Source organism: Ischnura elegans, chromosome 12 (assembly GCF_921293095.1).
Source record: "Ischnura elegans chromosome 12, ioIscEleg1.1, whole genome shotgun sequence".
Taxonomy (NCBI): Eukaryota; Metazoa; Arthropoda; class Insecta; order Odonata; family Coenagrionidae; genus Ischnura; species Ischnura elegans.
Window position 1 is genome coordinate 59716989 of NC_060257.1, and position 25750 is coordinate 59742738.

Sequence of the window (25750 nt, forward strand, 5' to 3'; positions counted from 1 at the left end):
AAGAACATAAAGTGAACATTTGGTGAACATAGAAGGAACACAATTTGAACATTAAATGAACATAAAAAGAACACTGAATGAACACACTTTTTTCTACTAGGGTAATCCTCAGCAAGATCATGAGCACTACATATTTACTATATTTATTCGTCATCGTAATCTTCTTATACCTGATAGTAATATGGCGAATTGACAATAAATGAAATGTGAACTCAATTCGGAGTGTTACATTATAAAGACCGCCATAAACGTTGAATGATCAGGGGAATGAAATCATTCGCCCTGTATGACGGAAAAGTTCGCGAATGAACCGTCATGCGCATGATCATTCAGTGAAAATTAGAACATGTTCTATTTTGCCCGCATGATCCTGTGAATGATCACGCGATCATTCACCGTGTATAGCGGCCTTAAGGCTTACGAAACAACCTTTTTCCTGTGGATTTTATGCGGATAAAACTGATTATCGGTCATAGTTCATGTCAAAGTTTTGGTAAAGGATACAAAACTCCAAGGTCACTATACAATAGTGCAGTCTTATTTTATTAAAAAATTGACATCCAGGTATAGCAAAAAAAACCACCGCATAAATATGAGAAAATTTAATCCATATCATAAAATTGTTTGGAACTGGACAAACGTATTTGAGAATTAATGAAGCAAAACTTCAACAGAAGAAAAAGGCTAATTTCATGTGCTGAGAATCAAGACGTACACAATGCCAAAAAAATGGAACTCATTCAACATTTATGAATCATGAACCACATCTTATTTAGTTAATCACCAAGTATAAAATTTCATTTCTGAAACCATCATGTTTTGTATTTTTTTTCGTTTACATTGCATGACTGACGCAAATTTAGCTATTTCGAAACTAAATTGTAATTTTTATTGGTCAATTCAAGTCTTTGAACCTGGCTCATTCCGAATGCAATATTATGACCTAATAGAGATTATTCACTTTTGTGAATACTTACCACTTTTTCGACAGATGACATCACTAGTCAATATGTTATTAATGCATAGTAGCATGCCTCTACTGGATGTCGGAGTTATTGAAGCAGGATGAAAGGAAACCCTCACGTCTGACCAATGTAATTTATACTGCCGACTTTAAGCATTCCAACAGAAAAAAATATTGGAAATTAATCACCTATAGTTAACGTCAAACAGCCAAAAATTATCTGCATAAACTACCTAAAATAATTACTACAGGGGACACTGAAATGAAGAAATTTCTCTCCTTAAAAAAGAAATCATTAGCATTACTGAAGTCATTATGGCTAAGTGTAATATTTCTAGCCCTGCCGCGTGAACGGCGCGGCGGTGAAATATACAAGAATTGACATGAGAAAAAATCCCCTGGACCGGGAATCGAACCTCGGACCTTTGGCTTTCCGGGCCATTGCGCAGACCACTAGATTCAAATCATTTTATTACCAGTTTTTTAAAGTAGTTCTCAGGTACATATTGTTTGGAGGATGAATTATAATTTTCTTTCGTGACAAGTTTTAGCAAATTAATGAGAAATTATTATACCAAGAAGGCCATTAAAATTACTCAACAATAGGTTAATTGGTGTATTTTGACTATTAACGTATTTTCAGGATTAATTTCATATAAAAGACTACTTGCACGTTGCTTTAATTTTCCACTAAAAATGTGAAAACTGTAAAACCTATGCATTATCTTACTTGTAAGTTGAAACATGCATAGAAAGTTTCAAAAGCAATATTTTGAGATCACCAAGGAGACACTGCGATAGGTATATAAGGAACTTGAGTAAAATTTTCGAAAAATAATGAAAATAGATAGTTAGTTGCAATGATAATATTGACTTTCCTTCCAATGAGCTCAAGGTATTGAAGATGCTGATCAATGATTTTGCTCCAAATAAATTCAATGTGGCTGTTAAAACAAATCTGTGTGGTCGAATTGTAGTGAAAATTGAGTCGTGCAGTTAATTGGAATTCAACTGTCTTTTTACTCAACCACTTACCTCAGAAGCAATGAAAACGACGAAGGGAATTAAAAAAAAACCATGTCCTTGTAAAATTTTATTGAAAATTGTAGCACAATCATGTTGGTAAATAATTAAATAACTGGATATACAATAAGTTGAATTAGACACAATTGGAAATGGCAATGGTAAGACTATTTACATGAGTATATGTAAATAATTAACAACAATTAAGAACATTAATGAAAATAGCATTCGTTCATACTTGCAAGAATTTTTTAATAAAAATGCATATTTCATACATCCATAGACTACATGTCATAAAGTATACAGTGCTCAACAAACCTAATGACTATACAATCAATAACAGGCTCCAAAGCCAACTTAACACTCACAGCCAAAGCTCAGGGCTATGTTTAACCATTGATTAGTCAACCCTTCGTCTAATATCCATTAACATTTCATTGGTAATCGAGAGCTCACTTGTAATAAATTAAGATTTTAACGAAAAAAAATTACCCACAAACAATTAAAGTTAAAGAAAAAACTGAACTTGATTTTAGAAATAAAGGACTCCAATTAGTGACAGAATTGTGTAGCAATAACATTCAATAATTTATTGATGCCAATCAACAATTCACATGTCATTTTCTCAAAACTCTTTCACAAACACTTGATTAAAGAGATGTATATGTTATTTGAAAATTTTTTGATTCCAAAATTTTTTTGGAGTTACGTCCTATACACAGTAGTGAATCACACAAAATCTTAATTTGATGGAACTTTTAAAAAGTCAGTAAAATCTTACAACATCCGGGTGAGGTAAATAAAAATCGATGAATTTCACAAAAAAAAACTTCGCATCTGAATGAGGACGCAAATTCAACGACACAATCACCACCATTATAAATACAGTCACTCTTCATTTTTTTGGGATAATGGTTGACAGATAAAACATTTGAAATTACACAGTGGAATAAAATAATGAAAATATCATACATTTTTTTCAGTTACCTCCACATAGCCAAAGTTATCCATTTAAAATGACATCAGTCAACATAGGGGATTACATTTAAGAAAATCTATAACAATTTCGTAACAAACTGTCATCACGTATGGTTAACATTCACAAACAGTAGAATCCGTTGGCATTACGCGAGGGTATTAAAATCCATAGATAAAAAGCAAGCGTGAATTGGGGTAGTTTGAAGGCGGAATGATATACCGACATATTGAAAATGTAGGGAAAAACCAGTTTATGTCACGTCCACACGTGGATTTTGGAGTATTTTAATACGCATACACTGTAAATAATATTTTCCATCAACAAGCAAAAAAAACACAGATGGGATGTACAAGTAAATTTAATGAACAGAAGAAAAGAATGGATTCCCTCAAGCAGTCTTACAAATATCACTAAACCTCATCACCAAATCTTCATTTCATAACATCTATGTGTACTGAAAAAGGAAGATAACTTTTTTTACAATAACAAGAGCCCGGCTTTCAATTCTCATTTACAATTCTCACCCCCGTCAAGGAAAAAAAAACTTAAAATTATAATTGATAAACCACAAATCTTTCTTGCGAGTACAAACAAAAAATGTCATATTTCACAAATTTTTTTACACTTTTTTCAAAGTCTAAAAACTTGTTTCTAACGAGGTGGATGTTTTTTCAGGTATTTTTTTGTATAAACAGTAGAGATTACTAGCATGGTAGAGAAAGATAGAGACAGATAGGTGGATAGAGATAGATAGAAAACTAAGCAGGCAGCCACCGATCGAGTTTGAAATAGGAAGGCAGCATTTTTTTTGTAAAAAAATTGTTCATAAGAGACTACAACACTGGCTTCAGCAAAGATTTCATTCAGGAGACGGCATTAGGCGAATTACTTGGTTTTATACTTTTTTTACTTTTCTATTTTTTTTTTCAAGTTCATCTCCATACTTCTAGCTTCTTCCTTGATGCAGGGAAAGAAAAAGGAAACAAAAGGAGAGAGACAGTGAAAGATGCCTTGGTAATGAAAGGACATAAACAAACATGTCGTCTGGACAGGAAAGTCGATGATTAGCCAAAATTAAGGCTTGAAGAGTTCTGATGTGAGCAGGTAAAATTTATAAAAAGACGCAGATGGGATGAGAGTCTTTTCATTCTACTTTTTTTCTCTACAAGGAAAATTTTTTTCAGGCACGATGATCTTGATGGCAATGTCGGGGTCAAATGTAGCACTTCGTTTAAAAAAAATATAGTGGATGATAGAGGCTGGTTGGCAAAATATGCATAGCAACATATTTACATGGTTACAGTTATTAGCAGCTGTGGTTGTGTCTTTTTTTTTGGTTGAGTTTCAACAGTCAATAAAAAAAGTGGGATATCGGATATCGGGAAAACGAATACACAGCGGAAAGTGCGGCGACTAGACACCTTCTGGACACCAATGGTGCCTCAGCTCTCCCCCGCGTTGAACCACCAAGTTGTGGAGCGGAGTGGAGGGTGACGTCACCTTACGATTTCGTAGACGCCGCGCTCGCAGATGCTCAACTGTTCGGCGCGATGTTTTTTATCTGCTGGGGGAGTTGAATTTGTTAATCGGATAGGGTGCTCATTTTCATCACTTGACCTAAGTTATTAATGCATTTTACGTTTATGAGTTTAGATTCTCTCGCTATAATTCTCGGAATAATAGTATGACTCTAGGAAGAACAACCAATAGTGTTTGAAACAATATCGAATAATAGAAAGGGGATAATATAATGTGTATCGGAAATTATAATTTTTATACTTCAAAGATATTCTGTCGGTCCCCAAATCGTAGGGACACATGTGTGAGAGTGTAGTACCTGAAAGATAAGAGAATGCGATAATTATAGAGCCCATATTACCCTTTAGTTGCCTGTTCACATCATTTCCTTCGAGTGTAACTATTTTTTTTTCAAATTGGCGAGGTCTGGGTTTTTTTGTCGCGAATAAATCTCCCGTCGAAGAGTTTGCTTCAAGCTTATAGCGGGTCCTGGAAGAGGCGTAATATAAATAAATGAGATGTAATCGGTAGGACACGGTTTGCGTCGCGTCCGGAATACTTCGAGCTCGATACGGAGGCTTTCACAAAATAGATGGCGAAGGTTAGAACGAAATAAATCGCGCCAAATCAATTCACTTGCATTCTTTGAAAAAAAATACTTCACTTAAATGCTCCTTTATTATTTTTACAAACGTAGCAGAGCTATCGTGTCGGTGTTCTGTAGTAAATTCGTGAGGATTAAACAGTGCGATCAATTGTTTTAGCATCAAAAATTTTGAAATACACACATAAATATATAATATATCATATTTTTTAAAAGTACAACTTGCATATATTTTCTTCAATAGACGGACAATTATTCATTTTTGTCGACAGTTCTTTCATTCAATGTCGCCGCCGTCATCTCTCTTAGATCAAGCCAATACTTTTAGACTCTCACTTTAAAATTGAATCTACTCTGAGCCGTCATCATTCAAAAACCTTAATATATTGCATTCTATATATATTCATGTAAAATTAATTTTCCCCGTTGATGGCATTTTTACGTAACAAAGACCCGTCTTAACGATGACATCATAATGTATCCACGAAAACAACGTTAGATGGAGCTCATTGTCACCAAAAACAAATATGAAAGGCATGTTATTCAAGGATCTCCGCGCGGGATAACAAAACACGACCGTCAGCTGGTAGGGTGACGCTGCGTCGCACTCGACTGGACGTCATTTTCACAGAAAATTTTAAAAGTTAATCAGGAGACGTACCGCGGGATCTAAAATATATATATTACCCTCTTCTATAAGCGTCGCAAACTAGCTCTATTCCTCCCTGATCAATAAGTAATTAACTTGCTTCGTCACCCCAACGATTAAACTGACGTACACGATCCCGAAAATGACACAATGAGAATCGCCTTAAACAAATGACATCAGATGGACGATATCAGCCACAACGGGGAGGCTACGTTCTTCTAGCTGACCCTGACTTGGAACAAAATATCCGCAAACCTCTCAGGATATTTTTACAACTTGGTGAGCTATTCAATTCATTCCTTGATCGCACCACCGGGGACTATGACTTAGGCGCTCTTTGGCTACAACAGACCCAGTATCCTCCGAGAAACTACTAAATCCACAACCGCCTTGTATAGTCGAGTTGTTCTCTTGCTTATGTACAACCGCGTATTCAACCGCTCTCTTTGTTTTTTGTTGGCTCGGGGTAAGCGTAAAATATCTTGTATTTTTACTCTGGGAGATGGAGACTGGCTGCAGGAAATTCAACAACTGCGTAAACTGGCTGATAAGTACCTAAAAATTGCTCTAGTGCTGTTTTTTATGAAACGGGGGGGAGATGAGAAAGGTGGATATGTTTGCTAAGAATTTGTATATTTACATTTTGGTACTATGTTGAAAAAAATTCTCTGGCTTAGGTCGGTGGCGGCGAGGCAATACTTTTTGCTGGCGGCGATGTTGGTACGACAAGGTTCAGGGCTGGGACCCAAAAATTTTTAAATTACCATTTTTTTTTTCTCCAAAAAATTTTGAGCGAGGGGGGTGGGATTTAAAAATTTTATGTTTTGCGTAATTTATTTATAGTTATATTTTTTTCTCAAATTCCTGTTTGTCTTTCCTAATTTGGCATGGAGCGGCGCGGAGTCTACGAGCGTAGCGCAAGGCGCGGAGCGGCAGCTGCAGCTATAGCGGTGGCCAAGGCGAAGACGGCGGCTGCCACAAGGGGAGGGTGTTGGGCCAACAAGAGGTGGTTGGGGAGAGCCGAATTGCACATGTCCTCCTCGCAGAAACACATGTGACCGGTGCCGCTACTTTCCATCATGCAGACGTGATCCACCATGAAGAGGTTGATCTGAAGTTTGGAGGTGCAAGTGCGTCGAACGCTCTCATATTCTGCAAGTAGAGAGGATGTTTTTTTCGGGAAGAAAGGAGGAAGGTGTGTTTTTTTTCAAGGTGTTGAATTGATATGGATGTGGGATAGGATGAGGGAATGGTACGTCGTGGGAGAGTCGTGAAAAAGGTCGGTCAACAGTCGAGTCGTTTAATTTTTTCGGTCAGATTTTATTTTGGCGGGAAGAGGGTATCGGTAGAAAGATATTTGGCGGGAAGAGGAATTTGTTGCATTTAAACGAAGGTTTAGATATGAGCAACGGATAAAGGTGGCGTTTTAAAGTGGAAAAGTGGTTAAATAAGCCAAGTTTGTCGTAGAAAGTAAAAAGGAGAGGTTGAATAAGGTTTTAAAGGCAACAATACAAAGGTACAATCGGATTTTGACGGATAAAATTATATAGACGGTAAAAGATCATCGGAAATGGTCGGGTAAGAGGTGAAAATGAATTGAGAAAAATATTAGTCGGAAGTCAGGAGGAAGTTATACGTGGAGGAGTTCCAGGACAGATTTTCAGTGTTTATTATCGGTAGTGAACCAAGTTTTGAATCGTTTTAGGTTACAGAATAGTAGGTTTAGGAGAAAAATGCATTTAAATGTGGGGGAGAGAGATTTTGGTTTTACATAAGACGTGGATGATTACGTAGGGAATCAGGGTTGGATATGTCGGTCGGGTAATCGATCACACGTGACGTCACGGGAGGCGATTTAGCAATGCCACGAAAAAGTGACGATCGAGTGCGAATGTTTATGACCGTCGAGCCGACAAAATGAACGAACATCGTTGAGTAATAATTTTATCAAAAACGACAAAAATAAAAACAAAAAAATGACGCATCGTGGATTATATAAATTCATAAATAATTATCATGGACGGTTGTAAAAAATATTTATAAATCCATTCAAACAAAGGCCAAATAAGAAATTCGTTGAAAAAAACACAAACGACGTAAACGGCGTCCCGCGATGATGTTAAGATAAAAGAAACCGTGATAGTAAGTATTCCATAAAAAAACATTATTTTTGTTAGATGATAGTAAAAAAAATTAGTATGTTAGATATGAAAATGATTACAAAAACGTATGCATATCATGTTATTTAAAAATTGATTAAATTGGTTAAATGAAGGTGATTTTTATATATTTCGAGCGGATAAGGAAGGTTTTGGAACTCCCACGAGGAATTAAGGTGAAGGTAGTTCATGATGTTTGTGTTTCCCGTTGACAGTTGTGGAGGTCAGAGGTCATGAAAGGCCAGCGGGTTAGGAAGGTGAGGTGGGGAAAGGGGGAGAAAAAAGTTAGAATCACAAAAAACATAGACATATAAACACTTTTTTAATCTAAAACGTAACAGTACTATATAAACTGTGATAAAAGTTACTACTAGTAAACAAAAGACATGCGAAATAGCAAACACAACCACAAAAATTGTTAGCAGGTGAGTTCAATTCCGAATCTATGTTTACAAAACAGAACACAACTAGATTAAATTGGCAACTAAATCAGTTAACTGTTTTCATGATGTTGCCGTTTATAAATAAGACAGGTACTGTGAGTTTAATTGGTAAGTCGGAGGATCTACTGTTATAATTAGCAAAATTAATAAAAAGTTGAAAGTAAAATCTTGTTAACACTACTCTTTAATGTCAACTATGTTCATAAAAACTCTACGAAGCGTGCTTTCAACAAAACTGTGCTAGTTTTGAGTTCAAAATATAAATACTTGCTTTTAACGCTTATTTCCTAAATCATATATTTCAGGCCAGCGTCTCAAGATGTTGTTGGTTGATTTTCTGCAACATTCTCAAGTGAATTAGGGGTTTATAATTTATTGATGGGAGCCTCAAGCGCTTTAAATTTTTCTACTACTCCACCATCTCCACGAAAAAAATAGGCTATTAAGGTCCAACGGGAATACATTTTATTATTAAGGGAAGACAATAGTGCCGTTGGAAAATTCCAGAGGTAGTGTCAATTACCTTGACTTGGAAAGATGATTTCTCTTTCGCGGAATTTTTGCTCAGGACGTAAATTTTCGGATGACTACATTTAGGTAAACTGCTGACTATGATGCAAATACTTTTATTTTTTTAATGAGAACGAATTTGGCATTTGATTTATAATTTCTTTCTTGAGATTAAGTTCAGACCCCACCCGAACAGTCGTTAAAATAAATATAAGTCCGCTTCTTAAATAAAATCCCTATCCTATGATATTTTTCAATTTTTGATTGTTACATAGGTACTTTTTCCACGAGACCAAAAGAAATAGAAGGGGTAACAATATTTCATTTATTCATGGATACAGAAGAGTATTTAATACAAATAATTTTGAGGCAGAAACAAAGAGAGCTATGCGATTTTTGCGAGAGGCAAATATAAATAGAAAATATCTTTTGGGGCAAATTTTCCATGGATCGCTTTAAGAGCTGAGATAATCAACAAATTTATCATATCTGTTGAACGCTTCTTGGTGATTCAAATAGAACCATATACAATACAAAATATCACTCTCATTAATTTGATGCGAAAACTGTATGTTGAATTATTTTAATTGGAAGTACGATTACAGATTTTGATATTTGATTGAACGTTTGAGGCAGAACTTAGCATTTCTGTTGAAAGCTTCTTGGTAATTCAAATAGAACCATATTCAATACAAAATATCACTCTCATTAATTTGACGCGAAAACTGTATTTTGAATTATTTTACTAGGAAGTATGATTACAGATTCTGAGATTTATTCAAGCGTTTGAGGTAGAACGGGAATAGATATAATAGCATTTTAAATATCAGTAATGATGCAGGGGTTTGTTCTCATTCATAAATTCTTAGGACAGCAAACCCTTAAAAATAAAATGAAGGATAATCCTAAGACCCATGATACTAAGATATTATGAAGGAAATCTCTAGGTCTAATAAAATGTATTCCCGATAGATTTGAGCCTTCATGAGAGCATGGCTTTCTGGTATTTACTACTGGAAAAAAATCCTTAAAAAATGAAAAATGAATGTGATTCAGACACTAAAATTCCATTTAAAAAAAGGCGAAATCACTATGCTAAATATTCATCGTTTCACGCTCCTTCGCTTCCTCTGTTAACAGTAACCTTTCTTTCAGCATGAATTTCCGGAAACCTCGCGAAAACTCACAAGTGTTCGGTTATTCCTTCTCTTTTGGTACTATTTTAATTTAAATAGAGTGTCCACCACGGTTACTTCAGCTTTTATAGGTTAGAAAATGAACTTATTGCACGAAAAGAATGAATACCTAGTTCAGAATATGAAAATGTGGCAATGTTTTTTCCCCATTCAATTCCACAACTAACTGGAAATCAATCACCATTATTATGCAAAATTACCTATTTTAGGAAAATTTGAAAAGCTTTAAATATCAACCGCTGTTTTCAAGGCAAGATTTTAAGATCAGACATAACGAGGAAGAATTCACCTCTGTGTCCCATTTCAACCGACCAGAACGCAGACGTCACGTGACAATGTTATTGCTCACCCTTGACCTTATTCTACATGGAAACTCCGCATTCTTCCTCTGCAGAGCGACTGCTCTATTTCCCGTTTCCTCAAAAATACTTTGAGAATATAGTTAGAAAGTTAGCGGCAAGAGATATCTGAGAATCTGATATTATTGATAATGATACATTATATTGATAATGAATTAATATGAATCTGATATTATATAATGATCACATTGGGGTACCAAACGATCTGAAAAAAATCCCTAAATTCAAAGTCTTATTTTTTACGCATTTTTCATTTCCAAAACCTTGCACGTAACAAAAAATTCTGGAATAACCCTTTAAAATCCATATTTCGGTTCATAAATGATATTTTTTATAATGAATCAGTCGTGTACTGTAATTTTGTCTCAGAAAAATCGATAAAATTCAAGGTTCAATCAATTATATGCTGCCATTAATGCTGTTTACTAAACATTTCGGATTTAACAAAGGCCGTTTTACACGGGGCACGGAATTGCGCTGGTTAGAGCTGCATTAATTTCTAAAATGGCGTGAAATTGCGCGAATGCATGAACGAAATTAGAACAGGGGCTATTTTTCCGTCTCGCATACACGCATTCTTGCATGTGTTCTAGCAATTCACCGCTTTACACGACGCAATTTTGATTGTGCCTTCGTACGTACGTCAGATCGCTCAATTCCGTGTACCGAGTAAAACGGTCTTTAAGAAATCCAAAATGTTTAGTAAACAGCATTAATGGCGACATATAATTGATTAAACCTTGAATTTTATCGATTTTTCTGAGACAAACTTATATTAAACGACTGATTCATAATACAAAAGATCATTTATGGACCGAAATATGGGTTAATTAAAGGATTACTCTAGAATTTTTTTGTTACGTGCAAGGTTTTGGAAATGAAAAATGCATATAAAATAAGACTTTATGAATATATGTTGGATAACAGACCTGTATTTTTCCATGCTCAGCAATTCTGTCTTAAATCTTAAATTTCAGAATACTGTGTCCCACATTCCATCAATCTACCCTATCTTCACGACCGAAAATCTTTCACTGAATCACTTTTCAAACTTTCTGAGTACACGAAACCGCCTAAGCAGATAAAGGAATGGAGATCTGTCCACTGCGATTTGTAATCTTTCCAAAGTCCATATTTGCCACAAGTATATTCGAACGTAAGGGATGCTAAGATAGTTGAGTTAACCCACGTATTCGCAATGGTCAAGCAAACTATGGTTTGCCGGAACGCGTAAACGCACACGATAAACTTATTATGGTCAGTAGCAGATTCAGAGAAAACTCAAGTGGGGGCGCAAAAGATATCTTGAGTTACCTTTACTTTTATAGTAATAAAAAATAATCAAGTCATATGCAGAGCTTCAGAAATTTTGAATTTAAGTGATTATACACATATTGAAGACAATGTCATCTTATGATACAAAAGAGTTACAATTGTTGTTATGCTATGTTTGGCAATACGGGTGGCCCCGCAAAGGGGGGTGGGCGCCCCCCCATCTGTATCCGCCACTGATTATGGTATGCAATAAACATAGAAATACAGGTCTTTTAATATATTCGGTAATATTGCTCTGCAAATTGATGAAACCTAAAGGTTGTAATAAACCCTCTCATGCATGGTGCCCTCATACGAGCACAAAAAATCTTTCTCGCGAAAATGCGACGAAATGTAACTGAGTTGGTATCCTAAACTAAAACTTGGACGTGATAACATACATAAACATTTTTTAACAAAATTTAGCCACAAAAACCCGCAAAATGTTCCCAAGAATGTGAGCAAAACAATAAAATGTCTACGTAATAATACTCAAAGAGGTTTTGTACACTTTTTCTAACTAAAATATCCAACTCATAACCACAGTGCATTAAATCACGATGTCTTGTTTCAAGCATAATATCCTCATATAATGAGGACGTCAAAATTTAGCCATTACATGGAAAAAATGTTTATTGACAACTATTTTACTTCAACATCAGTGGTGTCATGGCATAATTAAAGACATAAAAGTCAAAACATACTTTTATCAGTTTTGCTGCCTCAAAATTTCTAATACATACATTCGTAACCAAAACAAACAAATTGTTATAAAATGTAAAAAAAACTTGTAATATAAAACACACAGAGTAATATTTCATTTCTAAAAATATAAGGAAACCGCGTTCCGGCGCTGCTAATTTTTCCATTACCTCACCGTTCAATATTATGGTCAATTATCTACATGTAGAAACTAGATTTTTAAAATTGTTATCGCTCGAATTTAGTAACTCATGTACGAGAGGGTTAAGATTCAATGGAATATATTCCAACGACAGTAGACTTATGTTGATTCGTATAGTTAAAAATTAAGTAAACCTCATCAGTTAGTCAATTTGTATACAATACCTTTCAAAAAATTTTCAAAAGATACCATAGTAATACGCGAAAAACAAATACTATCCGAAGCGCGACGCGTAAAGATACGTTCGGTGGATATTGAAATATCTTATTTAACTAATATTATTAACTTCCACCACATTCTGCCATACATCATTCAAGATATAAAGTGAAACGGATAAATGGCTAAGAATTGCTCAAAAATGTGATTGCCTCGATTGTAACAAGAGGTATATATTCATTACACTGAGAACCTAAAGAGAAGGAATAAACCGAAGTCACAGATATTGACGTGCCCAGCGAGGGGCAGGGGGTGGGGGGGGGCGGCTGCCCCTCCCCCCCTAGAAGCAAAAATCGCAAAAGTCTTTAAGCAAAATCAGTACTGAATTGAAATGAACGTATTCAACAAATTTTCTTTAAACCTACGAAAAATGATACGCATTAGTATAAGATATGTAACTAAAATAAAACTATTTTTTCAAATGTCACAACTTGGTGCACAAAGGTTAAGAAAAGACTTAGCTGTTTCACAAAATAAAATATATTTGCGACCGATTTCGATACAGCGTATCATCATCTGGCAATTACAAGTATCAGTACATAGAATTTATACCCTTGAAGGCGTTAGAGGGGTGGTAGAGTGGAGGTGGAGAAAGGGGGAACTTCAGAGTACCCATTATTGGATGCAATTAGTTTGATTGTGTTTAGCTCCTTCATCCTGTTGTAATTCGACAATGGAATCAATCATAATCTGTGAAGCATACAATGTATTGCTGATAGTTTGTGAGAGAAGTGGTGTCGTGAATTGCGGTGTATTATTTGGTGGAGGGGGTAAGGGAAGGGAAGGTAGGTGTGGGAAGTACGTCGCTGATGGGTCACTGCACGGGGTAGCCGAGGGTTGGTGTATGATGACGAAATACGGGGAGGGGTGTTATGGAGTGGTGAGTGTCATCCGTAATGGTTTCTCAGAAAAACATTGAAAAGTGGTGAATGGTGAGAATACAACTGCTCGTTAACTAATGTTATGTTGGGTGAGGTTTGGTCCACTAAAATTTCCAACTGCTCTTTTCTTAACCTTTGTGCATCATGAAGGAGTTTCACCATGTTACGCCAACCGCCATCGCATTCGTCACAACTTGGCTTGTCCCCCCCTAGTTATGATCCTGGGTACGCCCTTGGTCACAGAGAGGCTTTTAGAAATACTTGAACTTCGCGAGTCACTGTTTCCAGAAAAATAAGCTTCAGTCATTCTAATAGAGCGCTTGAGACTCCGATGAAACGGGTAATAAAGAAGACATTATTAATGTCTTTCAGGAATTATTCACGTTTTATTTAAGAGTAAAAGCCGGCTGAACAAGCTACGTGCAGTTCCTGCGAAACAAAAAGTTGTACAGGAACTACTCGCTCGACGAGATGCGTTGAGTTCAACGCCCAATACACAACTAGTCAGCATATCCTGATTCTTGAATAAACGCCTGCGTCGTTAAAAAAAAAGACGCGAGTAAAGAAGTTGCTTGGTCGGAAAGTTGCGCCAGCGATCTTTCCCTCAGCGAGGTCTATCCCCAGAGAGGAAAGAGACTTCATCTATATACCATACCGCGAGCCGCAACAATAGACATTGGCAAGGGGTGTTAAGACATCAGAAGTTTACGAAAAAAAATAAAAATAATAAAACAAGATAAAAAAACAGTAGAAAGTTTACTAGTACTGATTGTGAGTGTAGAAGAACCTGATAGTTGTGCAATACGAATATTTAAGCCTAATCAGCACCCACACAATAACCTCCGCGTAATGAAAAGCTTATTTTGTTTACTTTTAGTGCATTCATACAATGTATAGAAAAAGCATGTTTTTAGAATATTTTTATGTTTTATTTAATTTTTTTTACTTCCTACTGGTGAATTTTGTGATTGATCAAGCCAGAGCTGTTAAAATATATATGCCAAAAAAATATGCGAAAGAAATTTTATGATTTATCGTCTTTATCTAGAGAAAAAATCATCGACTACTTCGCGCTTTTGAATAATTTTTCAAAACTGCGGCAGAAATTAAATTTCTGCAGTTTACATAAGCGGCAGACCAGCAAAATTTCATCTCCGGATTTTTTTCAAATTCGCGCAGATGGTAAGTAGATGAATATGAAAAATTTTGGCAGATTTTATGCCGTTATCAACTCTAGATTAAACCATCACGTGAGGGTCGGAGGGACCCTTTAAGAGACAAATACGACAACGTTTGTTTACATACTGTGATCGGGTTAACATAGATACGTTTTCCATGATTTATCGAAAATAGGATGACATTTCTTAAATATTTACCTCTTTTATTACTCAGATTTTTTAAAGGAAAATATGAAAAATAACAGGTTGTTTTTTAAGTAATATTTTGGATCTGTGTAACTGATTCATGAATTATGTAGTGGAAGTATTATTATATAATATTGTAGTAGAGAAGTAGACAAATAGGCCATCGTTTGTTTACATCCTGTGATCGTGTAAAAATCGATACGTTTTCCATGAGTTATTAAAAATAGGATGACGTTTCTTAAATATTTACCTCTTTTATTACTCAGATTTTCAAGGAAAATATGAAAAATAACAGGTTGTCTTTAAAGTAATTTTTTGGATCTGTGTTACTGATTCAGGTATTATATAGTGGAATTTCGACATATTGAAATGAAAGGTAGTTGCACTTTTACATAATAATTTAATTCGTACGACGCGCTTCCGCTCACAGAGCCATCTTGTGCTAGATGATGGCTCTTTGAGGCGAAACGCGTCGTACGAATTAAAGTACTGTAGAAAAGTGCAATTATTATCACTAACAGACACATTGTTACTTCCATAATATATTTTTTTTAATTTTCGACAGGTTTCGGCTGTTGCACTATTACTTGGTTTGAAATGTTCCTAAAACTATTTGGGTCACGTTATTGTTTTTTTTATGAAGTTGAAACTTGAAATGTAATGTAAATGCTTTCAATGTGCCTCTATGTATGATAAATGGAACATTCTGACAAGTAATATGACTTAGAAAGACTAAGTTGTATATACTAATAAAGGCAATCTGTATATATTAATTAATCAATTACAGAAAATAATGCCATCGATTAAGCCAGAGTTGTTAAAGATTATTCCAAAAAACGTATGCGTAAGAAATTTAATGATCTATCTAGTGAAAAGAAATTCATCGTCTAGTTCGCGCATTTGAATAAATTTTCGCCGTCAAATGAGCGTTTTTTATTCGTGCCATTGTGTTTTTTATTCGATAAAACTCATACCACCCCAACACCACTGGCTAAAGTTAAAAGATTTTCGGAGATCGCGCGCATTTTCGAAAAATTGGTCATGTTTAAGCTACTGTATCTCAGCAACCGATCAAATTTATATAAAATGGCATGTAAATCCACAATTGCAATCATTCATGAGTATTTTCGTTAAGTTTTAAGTCTCTATCCAAGAAAAAGCCATTTTGGACTTTTGTCCGGACTTTTCCGATTTCGAACCACTGTGCGGCAACAGAAACTTGATAATGGTGTAAAAGCCGAAACTGGTCGAAAAGTGTTTTTTAATACATTGTGGTAAGTAACAAAGTGTCTGTTATTGATTATATGGAGCCATTCCACCACCTTAAAACATCAATTTTTGATTAAAGCGCAACAATCTTTCATTTCAATGCTTTTTGGTTCTCTTTTGGATCCGCCCATCCCAGTCTTATTAAACCGCAGGGACTCATGAACCAGGTCTTCCCATTGATCGCAGTAAACCTACGATGATCTAAAATCTTGCTCGTACTGTAAGCGCTCGGGTGTTCGGGGTAAAAACCTATAGCTATACGTATCCGTTCGGCAAAGTATCTCCCAAATTTTATCGTCTCTGTCGGAACTCCAAATATAATGCGTCCTGGTAGCGCAACTGGTTAGAGCACCCGGCCGTCAACCGGGAGGTTCTAGGTTCGAGTCCCAGTCAGGCCGCATTCTAACCTAGCGGACTTTCCTGGTCCAATGTTAAGGGTCCTTATTTCTCGAGATATTTAGAAATTTCATGGACTATTATAAGTGTGTATTTCCTTAAACATTCATCTTTTCCGGTAGAAAACGTTTCGCCTTATCCACATTTCTAGTGTTTAAATGCTGAAGTCATGTAACGGCGACGAAAGTAAGTTATCGGCTGGCTTCATGCGAATGTCTCCGAAGAAACAATTATCCGAATGGCACGTTAAGCAGGAAATAAAATCCCCGAAATATCTTCTTCGGAAGACTTTTCGTTTTTCGGATCGACTTTTTTTCGTTAAAACCTGCTCGTCCGTATTTTTTTAATCGGAGAACTTGATTCTTCCCCAGCACATCGCCCTTTTACTCAGCAAGAGAATGAACACACTCAATACTGAAGAAAATTACAACAAAAAATATAAATTTAATTACTAAAAAAGTTATGCATAAAAAACACACCGCCAAGCTGAATTAATTTTTTGTAATATGTAATATAATAAGCTGTGTCTGGGAAAAAATCTCTAATAAGCAAACGCTGAGTTTCCGATTACAAGAAAGACACAGTGAGACGTTGGGCACAATTGCAGGGTCTAGTAGAAGACGCGGAGACAGACGGCGGGCTAAGAAACGTAAGGTGACCGATGCCTTGAATCCAAGGAATCCGCATTGCAGGGGAAAATATAAAGGGAGGGGCCCAGGGGGCCACCCCCCCCCCCCCCAAATGGAAAAAAATGATTAAAATGAATAAACATAAACGAATACGTGTGAGAAAATATGGATACAAATTTAATACCTTTTTAAAACAATAATATTTTAAGAAAGGACATACTAATTATTTATTTTTGTTAACTTTCTGAATTTACCTATCAAAAATATTTACGTAAAACTTTTATAGTGATTCCTAATAACTTATTATTGGTATTGCCCCCTCACCCCACGAAAATATTTTTTATATTCGCCACTGCCATATTGAGTGTGTTGACTACGTTCGGAAGAAATTTGGAGCTACTATCTAACTCCCCTCTGCGCCTCTCTGTAAAGAGAGAGAAAAAAAAACAACTGAAGAAAACAAAAGACGAGCGTCCGCCGGACTGTCCCCACGAGCTCCCGCGTCACGAAGACACGCCGACGCGTCGTTCACCAAAAATACTTTTTGGCAAGAGCGCGGGCAGAAGAAGCGAAGAGGCTCATGTATCCTCTTGACTGTGAGTCTATCTCCGCTATGCTGGCCAGGAGTGAGGGGTTTCGGTTGGTTGATAAGCGGTGCGGGGGGGGGGGGCAGTGTGGGGACCACGGAGATGTATCCAATCTCTTAAACAGATGCGATGCGGCACATATTGCGGGTCTTCCGCTGAAGAATGGCAGGGAGGAAATCCATTGCTCAGACACGGCGTGTGATAAGCAAAGTCTCGTTCAATAGAGAACTAATACCATCTGTATGTATAAACTATTCTTAATAAATAAACTTTAATTTTAATTTAAAATTACAGTTTAAAATTAATTTTTAATTAGAAATTTTAATTTTTTTCCCTTGTTATTTTACATAATATCCTCAGGGGCGGTACCTGAGAGGGGCTATATGGTGCTATATCCCCCTATGAGAATCCAATTTACACTTTTATAATTATTATACAGGTTACAAGTTGCCTATTTGCCACGTGGTAACAGTTTATGCTATTCGGAGGAGGCGATCGACAGTTGAGGTCATTTACGCCATGAGAGAAGGTAGGTAAGGATATGTGGAGAGAAACCCAGCGTCAGCAATAGCCTGCTATTAACGAAAGGCACCGAGGGGACCACGGCTTAATGTCCAATCCGACGGATGGAGTGATGCGCTTGAAATGTTCTCCACATATCATTCAAGCAGGGATCAGGCAGTCTTTGAAAATTCTCTTCCGCCACTGGGATTTGAACCCCAGCCCACGGGGTGGGAAGCCAACACTCTAGCCACCACATTAACCCGATCCCCGTAAAAGTTTATATTTAATTAAAATTGCCCTACTAAATGAAAATATATCACCAAAATGAAACTAGATCAGTGAAAATTTAAAATAGCAATGAAATTGATTCTCCAAGATAAATATTTTACACCTCTTCTAGAAAATCTTTATGTTGCTAAAATAGGGTTGAAACAGTTCTGCACTTGATAAAATGGTAATTTTTATCGAACCCCTAATACTGTTGGGTAATGAAATGGATAATAATATAATGAAAGTCATAATGTAAGTCACATTTTTTTGCCAAAAATTTATAACTTAATCTTGCAGTATGGGCAGTAACTAAATCTTAATCGAAGATGTATGTATGTAAGTAGTACCATTTCTGTTTTTAGTATCTAAGCTTGGCGGCAACATAATGATTTTTTTGAGTCAAAGGTTACCAAAGTTAGTGCTTTTTTTCGAATACCCTAAAAAAATGGGCAACCCTGTCTGGCCCACCTCTAGTCCCTATCCTAGATCCGGCGCTGAATATTATCGACTTCGGGAAATTCTATCGCGAAACGAAGTAGCGTCATTTTCTATTTATGGAGCCCCTTTTCCGTCCTTTCTTAAAGTTACGTAATTAAATCTTGCAGAATGTAGAGCGAAGACTTATACCTCACTAGAACTAAAGTTTGATGTCAAAAGAATGAAAGTCATCGTTTGAGACATTATTTTCACATTGATATTTTGATATTGGGGGATTATTTTCTGCCTTTTTTAAAAATATAGATAAAATAATCTCGCAGTATTTGGAGCGAAGATGTATATCTAAATAGTACAATAGTTTGGTGGCAATGCAATGAAACCCATTATTTGAGTCACATTTATGCGGCAATATGATGATTATTTTAGTGATGGGTCACTAAAAAGATGTTACTTTGCCGAAATACCCTGAAAAACTGGCACTCTTTGCTACTTAGACTGTGATAAATATTTTTCAAATCCGATTCTAAGACCATGCTTTAGTGTTGTAGTTTTTTAAAATTCATCTACATCTACATAATACCCCGCAAGCCGCCTAAAAGGCGTGTGGCAGGGGGTTTTAGGACACCAGCCGTTTACAGCTATTAAAAAAAAAAAGAGAAGTGCTCTAACGAGGTTGGGACAAGCGTTTATTTAAGTCCTTTATTGTTCGGGGGAAAAACGAATTCCCATATCTATCCGTTCGGCAAAAAATCTCTCTTAATTTATCGCTTCTGTCGGACCTGGAAATATAGTGTGGCTCTAAGATTATGTTCTCTGTGTCGCTCTTAAAGATATCCATTCTTAATTGTTCAAGCAATCTAAGCCTAGCGCGCAGCCTCCGAGTCTCCAACGGCTCCCAGCCTAATTCGCTTAACATCTGGGTAACACTGTCCGTACGCCCGTAGCGGTTTTTGACGAAACGCGCAGCCTTCCTTTGTATCTTATTCAGCTCGCGGATTAAGTCTTTCTGCACTGGATCCCATACACTCGCTGCATATTCAAGGTGCGGTCGGACGAGAGCGAAATAGCACCTTTCTTTTACTTTCTCATCCGAAAATCTTCCCACAATACGCTTAACGAATCCTAATTTCTTCAGGTCTATGCCGCAAATATTCTTTATATGTGTTCCCCACGTGAGGTTCGAGGTTATCGTAACTCCCAGAATTCAAAATAATGCATGATTATGACTTAAGTATTTTTCTCAGCCTCTTTACTTTAAATTTTATTGTTTTCAAACTCGAATGTGCAGGATAATTTCCGCGGCGACAGTAGCGCCGACTGCATAATTCATTTCTGGCTCTCCGGCCCAATTTGATCGATTCGCAAGTCTGCACCAGCCCCATTCACTCGCCAAGTTCGAATAACCCTCCCTCCCATTCTACCGTCTGCCACCCCCCACGAGAACACTTCCAACAATGGCCGTTGGCAGACACCAAATAAGGGTATAGTTTGGTGCAATGGGGTTGGGGAAGAAGAGCGAATTTTCCGTGGCTCAAGCCCTTTCACCCTAGTCACCAATTCCCATCATGTCCCACACGCAATCTTTCCATTCCATTAAACCTTAAACCAGATGGAAAATCAGGACCTATTGTGCTCTTCACTTGGATCATCATTACAAAATCGTCTTCGACTACCACTTGTGCAAAATCTAGAGGAACGCTTGTTCGTGCCGAAATAAAAATCACGCAAGTATTGGATGATTTTAAGGGAACTAATGTAACAGTGCTTCAAATTAGTGAAGACTGAATCACGCAATAATTTTTCCGCCCCTCAGAATTATAGCTCCAGCGATAGGTTTTCAGGAACCAAAAGAGTGATCGCTAAACTTATCATTTTCTGAAATACACGGTCATTCCCACCGTCCCTTTTTCCATCGCTAATTCCATCATTTTCCATGTTAGCAACTCGTTCATCCAATTTAGAGCCTTCCTTAAATCGTTCTGCGCGCGTGTAAATCAAACTTTAATCGTGAGGAAGACATATAAAATTTATTTTTTGCACGGGCCTGAATAAGCTAGCTTTTGTAAAGCGTGTGTTGGTAAGATTCTTGCATGAAAAATTGAAAAAGAGGTGCTAATCGTCTAGAAAAAAGATTGAATCGTGATCAAAGTAAAATATAAAGTAAATCGGCGCATACGGTTGTACTTTTACCGGCATTAGGTTGTGAGTCGCTAGAAACTCGGAGGCTGGTATCTCGGCTTAGATTACTTGAGAAATTACGAACAGATATCATTCACAACGTCCCGGAGACCGTAACGTTAGAACCGCACTATTTTTCCAGGTCCGAAAGAAAGGGAGACATTTGTTCGAGCGGTTATGTACAGGAATTCGTTTTACAACCGGAAAATAAAGTGCATTTCATCTCCTTGGAGTGTAACAGACGATATTCACTGCGACGAGGAGAGCATAGTATTCGATCCCAACCTTTTTCCATGTCCGACAAAAACGATAAATGAGAGATTTATTTTGTCGAGCGAATACTATATCACAATAATTACAATAGAGTAATCTTTAGTCGTCCTCAGAATACTTACGCAGTTATTATTAAGACAGAAAGGCTAGAAGAGACGGAATATCAAAACGATGACCTTTAAATGACAGATTTTTTCAGGGAATGTGTGTAAAATCAACTTCGGTTCAGTCATCAACGATGAAAGAAAGCGATAACCAAGAATTTTGGTTGATTTCAAAGATAAACTTTCAAGCCATTAAAAACAATTTTTCTTTTAACTTAGAAAATCAAAGCTTATTATGTACACATGGAATTTCAATGTGGTGGCTTCAGTGAATGCAATATTCTTATGGACTTACATTAAAGACTCCCATTAAAGTTTTTAAAAAGTCGTTGCAATTAGAGGGCATATATGGTGAACTTAATTTGCCATAAAACGTAGCAATTTATCATGCCCCCATAAAAATAGCGAGATTTTATTAGCCAAAACACATTCGTACGGAACCCAAAATTTCCACACGAAATTTTGCAGATAATTACTAAGTGCCATCGTATTTAATTTATTATTGCCGCAAATAAACCGAAAGGCAAAAATGGTCGAAAAGATTATGGTAGATATAAAAATTTAGCCGATGAATTAAGAATTTCATCAAATATGAATAACGCAAAAGAGAGAAGTGGTTTTCAACATTTTTACGTTAATGCCATAACTTATGTGGTAGGTGATAGACCATTTGTTGGAATTAAGAATTTGAGGTAAATTATTGGGATTTCACAGCACGGGGTCCGGTTATAAATCCACGGAAGCAATTTCTAAATTGGAAAAAATTCTTCCCGAAAAGAAGGATTTGATAAAACTACGATCATTTAAGGATTTGATATATTTTCCCCTGAAAAATGGTTCCCACTCGCGCTCAATGCTTACTCTTCAATGCATATTTTAATAGTTACTATATGGCGAATCAATGCATTCAGAACTTCTCCCTAAATGAACGACCTGAATGAGTCGAAGACCACTTGCGGTTCATTTCAGACATTTCGTTACACAGAACATGTTCAAGGCACCCCAAATATGGTTCTTATTTCCCAACAATCAAGTTTAAAATAACTATCACTCAAGTAGCACTTCATGCCCTGAAGACGATGGACAACTCGCCCATCGAAACGTCGGCCGAGATGGAGTTGGAGAACCTGACCCGGTGGAAATCCCGTGTAACCTTCCACAATTCTATACGCCGGGAAAGCCTACGATCATTCTCTTCTTACCATGACTATCGCCTTTAATTACTATACTCTAGCCTAATCCTTGACCAAATTGACTCGGAACATTTTATCCACCTCCTCTCAAAGTAAATAGCGGCCCTACGGATGAAATGATGGCGTTGAGAAGAAAAGCTGAAGCTACACTTGACGAATATTAAAAAAAAAACTGGGGTTTATATCATCGTCCTGCGCTCGAGTGGTATATAATGGGAGTCGCCAGCCTAGAGTAGCTTATTTTTCTTATTGTTTTCTAATTCTGGCAAAAATAACAAAAAGGCAGCCTTAATCATGTAGTTTGGGAGAAAACGGAGGTTGCTTCTGTAACGAGAATAGGCTCGTTGGGCACATCACACTGAGTTGATTTTGGAAAAAAGTAAACTTTTGTTGCTGAAACCGGTAATTTTCCATTGCTATTTAAGAATACTTTGCATAAATGTTGCCGCTCAAATCTTATTTATGTTACATATGCAATTTTCACTATTTCCCTGCATTCATTTTATATGATAATGAGTGACTTGTCATTTCCCTTCAACTCCTTTAATTTGAAATTTATAGTCACATCACAATTTAATATTACTGTTTGCAAATATGAAAACAGAACGACAAAATTGCTGCAAATGAGTAAAATATTGATAATAATGAGGCGTTGATGCAACAATCGTTGGGAAAATACAATATCAAGTCTCAATTATGTTTTAATTTGTATTGACATTGCCCCAATGGATGAGCAGTAGCTCAAAATATGTGTATCTGTACATGGAAGCTGTAAATGTCACTAAAACATATGTATGGGACCTACAACTACCTACAATTTCCTACGATGCACGATTCATATTTGGTCAGTATAAAACTTTAGAAATAAAAACCGAAGAGCCACTTGCTGAAACTTTTTTCTCAAATATGAAGTAATTTATCATAACATGAAAATTCGTACTCAGATATTGTGAGCTGGAGCGTTCATTTTCACCAAATTTCGGAAGATAAAAGTATTTATCGTTATTACTTACGCAGGTGTTCGTCATTGGGACTATTGGCCACTAAAAAGTAGGATGTGTAAGAGCGTACTATATTTTAAAAACGATAAAGGGATGATTTTGACGGGAGATAAAGTGAAAAAAAGAGAGAAAAGAGAGATACTCACGCGTTTTCACGTTTCGCACCATCTTGACGCAGCAGCCGTGACAGGTGAGCAGGGGGGGCTGGTCCCTGGGCAGCGCCGTGTAGTTGAATGGGTCCTTGCATCTTTGGTCCGCCCAACTGTCGCACTCATAGCAGTAGATGGAGCGAGCTGCCGAAGTTCAATCAAAGAGGAGGAACAGGAGCAGCAGCAGGAAGAAGCAGAGGTCCACGAGGAGCGAGGCGATGAGTAGAACGGTGTCGTAGTGCGATGTTTCGACGTCCACAAGATGGCGGCGGCGGATGACGTCAAAATGGCGGCAAACGAGAGGGAGTTGTTGTGTGGTGAGACACGTGAAGATCGCCGCGCGGGGAGGCAAAAGACACCGAGGGATACGACGATGCACGTTGGCGATGCACACAAAAAAATACATGGCGCATGCCAGGCAAAAAAAAGCACCGTGAGCACACAAAAAAAGGCACACACACACATGGTATTAGAGAGGGATTTCTTTTTTACAAGGAAGTCCGTAGACAAAGGGATAGAGTAGGGGTGGGGGTACACAACAATGAGAGGCAGCAGCAACAATGCTTTCAGGGTGAGACAGAGAAGAATGAGTTAAATGCATCATAATCAGCCACACATACATTTTGTGTAGGCACACAAGTACATAGATGAGGAGCTACACAGTGAACAGTGATGAAATGCAGGTATCCGAATACATTCAGTGAACAGATTCAGAATAAGAGTGGACTTTGCCCACATGCTGTGATTAATTTACACAATTCATATTCATTACCTACAAATTGGTACAATGCACGACTCGCATTGAGTCAATAATGAACTTCAATAAAAACCAAAGGGCCACCTGCTTAAAATTTACTCTCAAAGATATAGAAATTTATCATAATATGGAAATGTTTATTGAGATATTATGGGTAGGAGCCTTCATTTTCACCAATTTCAATAAGATAAAAGGTTATTACTTCTGCAGGTGTTTGTCACTATAGTTAAAACATTTTGGATTATATCTGCGCATTACTTTTTGGGTAGCTCCAATGCTTCCCCACCGACGTCGATTGTTTTTTAAAAGGAGATGTTCTCTTGAAATTCCCTTGAAAAAGCGACCAGTGCCAAGGTGCGTTTACACTGCGTAACATGTCATATAACACAAGTTACATATAACATGATTTACGAAAAATTTCCGAAACTGACGTAACATTTTACGTGAAACATTACGTTATAAAACAAAAATCCGTGTTACATAATATTTATATTTTACTTAATAACACGATATTTTGATTCATAGCACAATGTTACACGTAACATGTTACACGGATTTGCAACTTTTTCGTAAAACATGTTAAGTATATGTAACTTGTTTTATATAACATGTTACATAGTGTAAACGCACCTTTAGTCGGTAAACATTGGGGCCAACCAAAGAGTGACGTGAATATATGTCCCAAAATATTTTAACCAATAAGATAAAAGCACATTGAAAAAGTTTAACTTTAATTATGCAAAGATTGATATACTATATTTTCTTCAACTGCTGTTTTTCCTCATTAAAAAATCGAAGTTTCCACAAAAGAGATACGCTGATGAAAAGGATTAAAAAATTTTGTGGAAAATATTGAAGCCTCATACTCATATCATCCCTTTATGTTGAGAAAAAAACAATTATATGCAAGGTGGCTCTT

General features: G+C 36.7%; 1 protein-coding gene across 5 annotated transcripts in view; it reads right to left on the reverse strand.

Moving 5' to 3' along the window:
• Positions 1-2044: 2044 nt before the first annotated feature.
• LOC124169686 (protein quiver) overlaps positions 2045-25750 on the reverse strand; it is a 168031-nt gene continuing 144325 nt past the window's right edge. For all 5 annotated transcript variants that reach the window (XM_046548359.1, XM_046548361.1, XM_046548360.1 and 2 more), the window contains 2 exons: positions 24072-24218; positions 2045-6889 (listed from right to left, as the gene is read on the reverse strand). In XM_046548359.1, the coding sequence (XP_046404315.1) occupies positions 6642-6889; positions 24072-24218 (395 nt within the window). In that variant the 3' untranslated portion in view covers positions 2045-6641. The remainder of the gene's footprint in view (positions 6890-24071; positions 24219-25750) is intronic.